The sequence below is a fragment of the Lolium rigidum genome, chromosome 6 (genome assembly GCF_022539505.1).
Source record: "Lolium rigidum isolate FL_2022 chromosome 6, APGP_CSIRO_Lrig_0.1, whole genome shotgun sequence".
Lineage (NCBI taxonomy): Eukaryota > Viridiplantae > Streptophyta > Magnoliopsida > Poales > Poaceae > Lolium > Lolium rigidum.
The window spans coordinates 130,546,629-130,553,842 of record NC_061513.1 but is presented as its reverse complement, the minus strand read 5'-3'; the positions used below and the strand labels follow the sequence as shown (position 1 = coordinate 130,553,842).

Below are 7,214 nucleotides of genomic sequence, written 5' to 3'. Positions count from 1 at the left end.
TTCAATGTTTGGACACAAACGCGAAAATATCAACAACATTAACATATACAAATTTAGGGATTTTAACTGAATGGAAAATTTTGAAACATAGTAAAAAAGGTCCACCTTTTTCTATTGATTGCAATCTCATGGATTAAACATTCCATGCTGAAAAAACTACTCTTGTAAACCAAGGAATCTTTTTTTACTTGACCAAAGAATCTTCTAATTTTGCAGTATAATCTGTTGAGCATAGTCTTACGTTTGGATGTACCGAAAAATCGTTATGGATGCTCTAATTGTTATTTTTTTTGGATAAACAACATTTTATATGCATAATTGTGTAACCTTGACACGTGAAGTATATAAAACCCAAAACGCGAAATATAACCACTAGTTTGCAAACTTTAAACGGGATTAAACCGAAAACACGAAGTATATAAAAATGGGGAAAATAGTACTCGTATGCAAGTATATAAAACGTGAAGTAGTGTTTTTTTATGACACACTCGTATGCAAGTAGTGGCAAAAGTTTCATATTTGAAACTGTGTCTATGTCTAACAGTTCCTTTTTTTTCTGAATCAAGGAAGCGGTGCATAGCAGAGATGACAAGTTATATGGTCAATGTTTGGACATAATCTTGAAACCATCAACAATATTACGTATGCAAATTTAGAGATTTTAAATAAAAAATTCCGAAACAGGGTGCGAAGAGCCCATCCTTTTCAATAGATTGCAATATCATGGAGTCCATGCTGAAAAGACTAAGATTCCAACCTTTTAAAATAATAACTCTTGTAAACCAGGGAATATTTTTTTAAACTTGGCTAAAGATTTTTATTTTATTTTGGAGTATAATTCGTTGGGCATAGCCTTATGTTGGATGTAAAAAAAAAAACGTTATTCAATGGATTGCAATCTCACGGATTAAAGAGTCCATGCTGGAAAGACTATGAGGTTCCAATCCTTTCAAAATTCTTGAAAGTCTTGTAAACCAAGGAATCTTTTAAAAAAAACTTGGCCAAAAAATCTATTAATTTTTAAACCAAGGAATCTTTTTTTGGATGTACACACAAAAACGTTACGGTTGGACTATTTTTTAAAATAAAAACATTTTACACGTGTGAGTGTTTAACCGTAACCCGTGAACAGCAAATGTTTTATTCTCCCCGCAGGTAAAAAAAATAATCTTGTTCAAATTTGATCCATCTCTTGTGCCATGTAAACCTAACAAAAAACGAGGCGATCCCCTGGGCCTCCCTCCACACCAAAACAAATCTCCTTCCTCTTCCTCTTCCTCCCCCTCTCCTTCCCTTCCACCGTTCCTCCTCCGCCGGCGCCGCACCCTCGAATTCCGCCATGCCGAAGGGCGCCAAGAAGCGCGCGAAGCTCAAGAAGAAGCAGCAGGGGGGCCACCCTGCCGGCTCCGACGGCGGCGCCCACGCCAACAACAACAAGGAGGGAAGCAATAACTCGAGCCACGGCGACGCCGCCAGCGATGGCAACCACCTACCAATCCCACTTAACATTCCGCACGGTACGTATGGCATCTACCCCTCCTCCCCCTTCTTTAAGCCGGCGCAGATCTGCGCCAAGCCGCTTTCTTGGGGAGGCAAGAATCCCCTTTTGCGCTTGCGGCGAGGGTGGCATTCGCATGCCGTCCGCTGGCGTCGGCCACCCCTCCTCCCCCACCTTCCCACCGGCCGCTTTATGAGCTGGTCGCCTTTTTCTTGCCCTATAATATGATGGATGTGTGTGTGTGTGTTTCTGATTCTGTGTTTTGTGGGCGCAGTGGACGCGAGCGAGGATTCGATGGAGAGCTCCGAGGAGATGGTGACGCCGAGGGCCGGCGCGGACGAGGAGGAGAAGAAGGGGGCCGCGTCGGAGGTCCCGGTCGAGGTCGTTGAGGCGGACGTCACGGCCGAGGAGGTCATGGTTGATGCGTTGCCGCCTGAAGCCGCTGAGCGGGAGCAAGAGGGTAAGGGGGATTTGGGGGCGGAGGCGCATGCAGTGGTGCAGGAACCGGAGCCAGAGGCGAAGAGCGAGGAGGCAGTGGTCCAAGAGACGGCCAAGGTGCATCCGGCGCATGAACCAGAGACGACGGCCGAGGAGGTGGTGGTCAGGGAGACGGCCACGGCATCTGTGGTGCAGAAACCTGAGGCAAAGGGTGAGGTGTCACGGTCTCGTGAGGCAGATGGTGCACAGACTACAGAGGTACATACCGTTTCTGCTTGCCTGCCACCCATCCCCACGTTCTGAAGCTGTGATGTCTCATTTGGCCGGTTAAATTTGTTGCAGGTGGTGCGAGGACCTGCGGTGGCTGTGGCTGCTGCGCAGCATCGGGCAAAATGGTGGGATTGCTGTGGGGTCTTTGATGCCGTTGCTGGTTCAGAGAGATAGATGGAGGTGAGATGGCTCTGCGTTTTATGGTTTGTTTGATAATATTTTGTCGAATGAGAGTCACACTGAATATATTGTTTATTACGAAATCTGCAAATTTGCTACAAAGTGTAAGATTGTGTATGGCTAACAGAATCTTGGTATTCTGCACATAGCTTAACATCTGGAATCTTTACTAGAGTAGAACAATTGGATGCAACTGGAAAATTTGATCGTTTTCTTAGGAAATTATATGAGTGCTACTCACTCAGTAAATACGAACATCAAACAAAGGTTTTGTAGTTTGACTTTATCTTTCCGTCTTAAAGTATTACAACTGCCAACACCTTTGTTGGCAGCATGTTAATTACATGTGAGAGTTGAAGACATATTTGACTGAACTACAGGACAGTGATGCCAACAAATTGTCAACGTCGCCTTTTTCATGTGCCCCTTAATCTTTCAAATTCATCTTATGGCTGCTCGATTACTAATAGAGTTGCTTTTGTACCTATTTCTTCAATTATGGAGAGTATAAGAGAGCATCATGTTGCCTCAGTGCTCCCCCCTTTTTTTTACCAAGAATTATCTGTACAAAAATATAGAAGCATAATATGTATGGAGGTGTCATATCATGATAGATATCGTACATGTACTGAGCGTGTTCTTAAATCAAAATTTTAGCACATAAGATACCAATGAGTCATTTGATGAAGTGTGATACTAAACCTTCAGAAATTTGATCATTTGCATTTATAAGACCCCGGGCTGCACGTTGAATCATAAACACTGTACCTTCTACGCCAATAGTCATTTATTTGGCAGAGCATATGTTAGAAGTTTGATAAGCTTAACATTTGCTATAGTTGTTTCAAGAGCAGTGTCTTTGCAGTACTTGTACACTACCTAGAATTGGACGCTTATGCTGTATGGTGCAGCATTTGAACAATATTATGTTTGAACCGTTTGTGAGAACACACTATTTATTTATCGTCATTGCAAATGGTATGCAAAATTATGCCCTAAAATTCCATATCATTGGGGAATTTCATGTTATTTACACCAAAGTGATTTCCCAATTTAATATATTTTATTTATTTTTTCCTGTTATGTGGTAAAATATGTGGTAAAACAATTTTCTGTGAATGCCTAATACTTGCACTGTAATACTCTTTTGCCAGTAAAGTATGGTGTCCAAGAATGTTGGCAGATTTACCTAGACTTGATTTAACAGTGTGGCCAGATTGCTTGCGTAGTCAGTGATGTGAGCGAAGTTGCTGCCATGCCTAAATGAAAAGTACTAGGAGACAACTTTCGTGCTATCTTGAAGAAAATGATACTGTGCTACATGAGGAATACTAGGAGACACCTTTTTTGCGATATTTTCTGAGCTCTTATTAAACAGGTAGCTCTAAAGTTGACAAGGATTAACATAAAACTCAGTTATCTAGGACAGTTGGCTGATTTCATACGAGGCATGCACCTGGCACCTGCAGTCTATCTATGATACATTCTCTGCATTTACTATTGTTTGGTATCACTGCAAATATGGATAAATTCACCGTTCTGTCGACGGAGACTTAGATAGCAATACCTTGCTAAATAATTACAGTGAACGTTGGACATGGAATGTGAATCTTGGTTGATTTTGCCTGTCTTATGTTTGTTCTTTCAGTCATTTAAGTTGTATTTTGGTAATAACCTTAAAAGTATCCTTATTGTGTTCAGGTACATGATTGGAACTTGAAAGTAAGAAGACAGAAGATGCAAAGTTGTGCAAAGCTGATGGGTAAATGTAACTAGACTTGTTGAGTGGTCACACAAATGGTGAAGTTGAAGGATTTTGCATGACATCGAGCTGATGTTTCTCTCCGCCTGTGTTTCCGTGTCTTGCTGTGCAAAGTTACACCGTATTGGTTGTGGTTAATATTCCTGGGCGTAGTATTGTGAATACTGCCCCTTGTCCAGTATCTTCTAGGTTCTCCTGTCCTTGTAGCATATGAGTTCAAGTGGGTCAACAGTGAAAATTTTGCTCTTTATTTTTTTATACTTATTATTTTGGGAGGTGTCATCTGATATGTCCCTTTTCATGTCTGTGTCACAATTGAAGATGTTCATTGTCGTGGGTTTTAGTAGTTCGTAGCATATCAGACTGCTCATTGCGTGAAATAAAAAAAATCCTGATATGTGTGGGTTATGCTCTTTATGTTGGTCGTCCAGCAGACAATTCAACATGCTGGGACCTCATTAATTTACTTGTGAATCTGTCTGAGAGACTGGAGGCGGTGATGAAGCCCAAGTGCTTTCTGTGTTTTGTGAAGATGAGGGCTCTGCCTTACCCTGCTCATCACATTTTTTTTTTCTGGCAGTACAGCCCCATAGCTTGCTTTTCGTGGTGTTGGCTTACAACGTGAAGGGATAACTCTCACCGTGCATGTGATGTTGCATGTTGAAGGAAAATGATCTACAGTATGGTTGTTGAGTATGCCATTTTCGATTTTGAGCTGGCTGTGCCCTGTGTTATTATCCTTCAAAAGTAGACTTTTTGTTAGATCTTTACATCGAATATTTGTTGGTAGACTAAAAGATGAACTGTGGCAACTGGCAAGGATTACTCCAGTTTGAGAAGCGGCTGCCCAAAAGATGTTGCGAGCAGCCTACGTTTTGTGAAACTGCCGACTTGTCCAAAAGATAGCATAACCGTTTTCATTTCTGGTGCCGTATTTTGCGTGGTCATTTCAAGAAGTGACATGGTGCGGCGCGTGCCAGCCTCAAACGCGCCGTTATTAGTCATGCGTTTTGCAGAGGTGTTCGTGGCCGTCCAAGCTACTGGCCGGAGACTGCTGGGTCAAATGGCACGAGCAAGCGGTGGCCGTCCAGCCTCTTCGTTTCCGGCCACAAGTTCGTGCAGCGACTTGGCCGATTTATGTTCATGACGGGGAGCCTATCAACTACCTGGACGGCAGAAAAGATGCTTCCCACCTGACCGCAGAAAACGATACTACATATAGCTGGCAAAATCAATTTTCTCGTAATGCAAGTAATGAATTACCTGTGTGTCTGCGTCAGTAATGAGCTACTCGCCAAAAAAACGATTAATGCCAGCTCGAATTACACCCATACGATTCACGAAAATGACATACTACAAGTTTTTTGTTTGGTGGACGGGTGAGTGGAGATGCATGCTCGCAGTCTCCCGTTCCGCAGGTGGGAAGACGAGGAGAGGGGCATCCCCAGCGGCCGGCTCTGAGTGATTCAACCTTAAATTTGATCTTGTGGCTGTGGAGTTTGCGTCTCTTACTGACTAGTCCCGTCGGCTATAAGAACCAGAGAGTTTCAGCACAAGAAGGCAGACTTGGAAAAAGGGAAGATACAAGGAGGCTTTCATCCAACTCAAATTTCATCCAACTCAAAAAAAGGAGGCTTTCATGGATTCCCTCTCCTTGTATGAGATCTCCTGCTTTGCGGCTGGTTTTGCAGGTAATGATCTTCATCTTTCACACACTCCTAGTTCCAAGTACCCAATGGTTTCAACAGAAACAGTCGCTAATCTCCTGAGAATTTGGCCATCTATTGTCAACCATTTCAGGCAACCTTTTCGCCTTCGCTCTGTTCCTGTCACCTGTGTAAGCAACCATATACCCGCTGTTTCTTTCTTTGTTTTATTGGTCTGATCATCCTGGAGAGAGGTTTCTGATGGATTGTATTCCTGTTTACAGACCGACCTTCAAGAGGATCCTGAAGGCCAAATCGACGGAGCAGTTCGATGGGCTCCCCTACCTGCTGTCCCTACTCAACTGCCTCATCTGCCTGTGGTATGGCCTCCCCTGGGTCTCCGACGGCAGGCTCCTTGTCGCCACCGTCAACGGCACCGGAGCAGCCTTCCAGCTCGCCTACATTTCCCTCTTCTTCATCTACGCCGACAGCAGGAAGACAAGGGTAATTTTTCCCCCACCCTGAACCCATTTCATTTTCATCAAAGAAACAGGGAGACACCTTCAGACTGTAGGCAACTTCCTGGTATACTGAAACCTGTTATCAATTTCCTTCACAGCTTAAGATCACAGGACTCCTGGTGCTCCTGGTTTGCGGGTTTGCGCTTGTCGCGTTCTCCAGTCTCACTTGCTTCGATCAGCGGATGCGGCAGCAGTTTGTTGGCGTCGTGAGCATGGTGTCGCTCATCTCCATGTTTGCTTCCCCACTAGCTGTTATGGTATGCCTTCAAACTAAACTGGGTTCCCGACTAAACTTCTCCTAGCTCATTTTTTACGCAACAACAGGGTAACATAGAACCGTTCTCACATATGTCTCCATCCTTGGTTATTCAGGGCGTGGTGATTCGGACCGAGTGCGTGGAGTTCATGCCCTTCTACCTGTCCCTCTCTACGCTTCTGATGAGCGCCTCTTTTGCGATTTATGGGTTTCTGCTGCGTGATTTCTTCATCTATGTGAGCACCCAACCCATTTCAATTTGCACTGTCTTGAATAGATGTATATTTATCTGAATGCATGTGCTGACAATTAGACTTGTGTGCGTCTGAACTTTCAGTTGCCTAACGGGCTTGGAGTTGTCCTGGGAGCAACACAGCTGGGACTCTACGCTTACTACAGCAGGAAATGGAGATGCAAGGATTCATCTACGCCGCTGCTTGGGTGATCAGAAGCTCAAAAGCTCAGGCGACCGATCATCGGTTTTGACTAGGTTAGAAAGAGTGGGTGGGCTTCTGTAGGAGAGTACTGCATCACCTGTTTTACCTAGTTGGTGCTGATTCTGTTTGTACAGTTTTGCTGGCTTATCACTCTGTTCATATGTTGTTATCTTGGAAAGAATACAAAGGGTAAATGTTTCATTTGA

At 43.8% G+C, this 7,214-nt stretch overlaps 2 protein-coding genes across 2 annotated transcripts; both read left to right on the top strand.

Moving 5' to 3' along the window:
* The first annotated feature begins 1,226 nt into the window (after positions 1–1,226).
* Positions 1,227–4,556, top strand: LOC124661965 (serine-aspartate repeat-containing protein I-like). The gene is made up of 4 exons (XM_047199855.1): positions 1,227–1,517; positions 1,773–2,194; positions 2,279–2,386; positions 4,088–4,556. Exons 1-3 carry the CDS (start codon positions 1,340–1,342, stop codon positions 2,378–2,380), a joined length of 702 nt encoding a protein of 233 aa, XP_047055811.1. The 5' UTR covers positions 1,227–1,339; the 3' UTR covers positions 2,381–2,386; positions 4,088–4,556.
* A 1,207-nt stretch (positions 4,557–5,763) lies between these two features.
* LOC124662208 (bidirectional sugar transporter SWEET2b-like) lies at positions 5,764–7,214 on the top strand. The gene is made up of 6 exons (XM_047200076.1): positions 5,764–5,839; positions 5,949–5,985; positions 6,079–6,298; positions 6,414–6,572; positions 6,688–6,807; positions 6,909–7,214. Exons 1-6 carry the CDS (start codon positions 5,788–5,790, stop codon positions 7,014–7,016), a joined length of 696 nt encoding a protein of 231 aa, XP_047056032.1. The 5' UTR covers positions 5,764–5,787; the 3' UTR covers positions 7,017–7,214.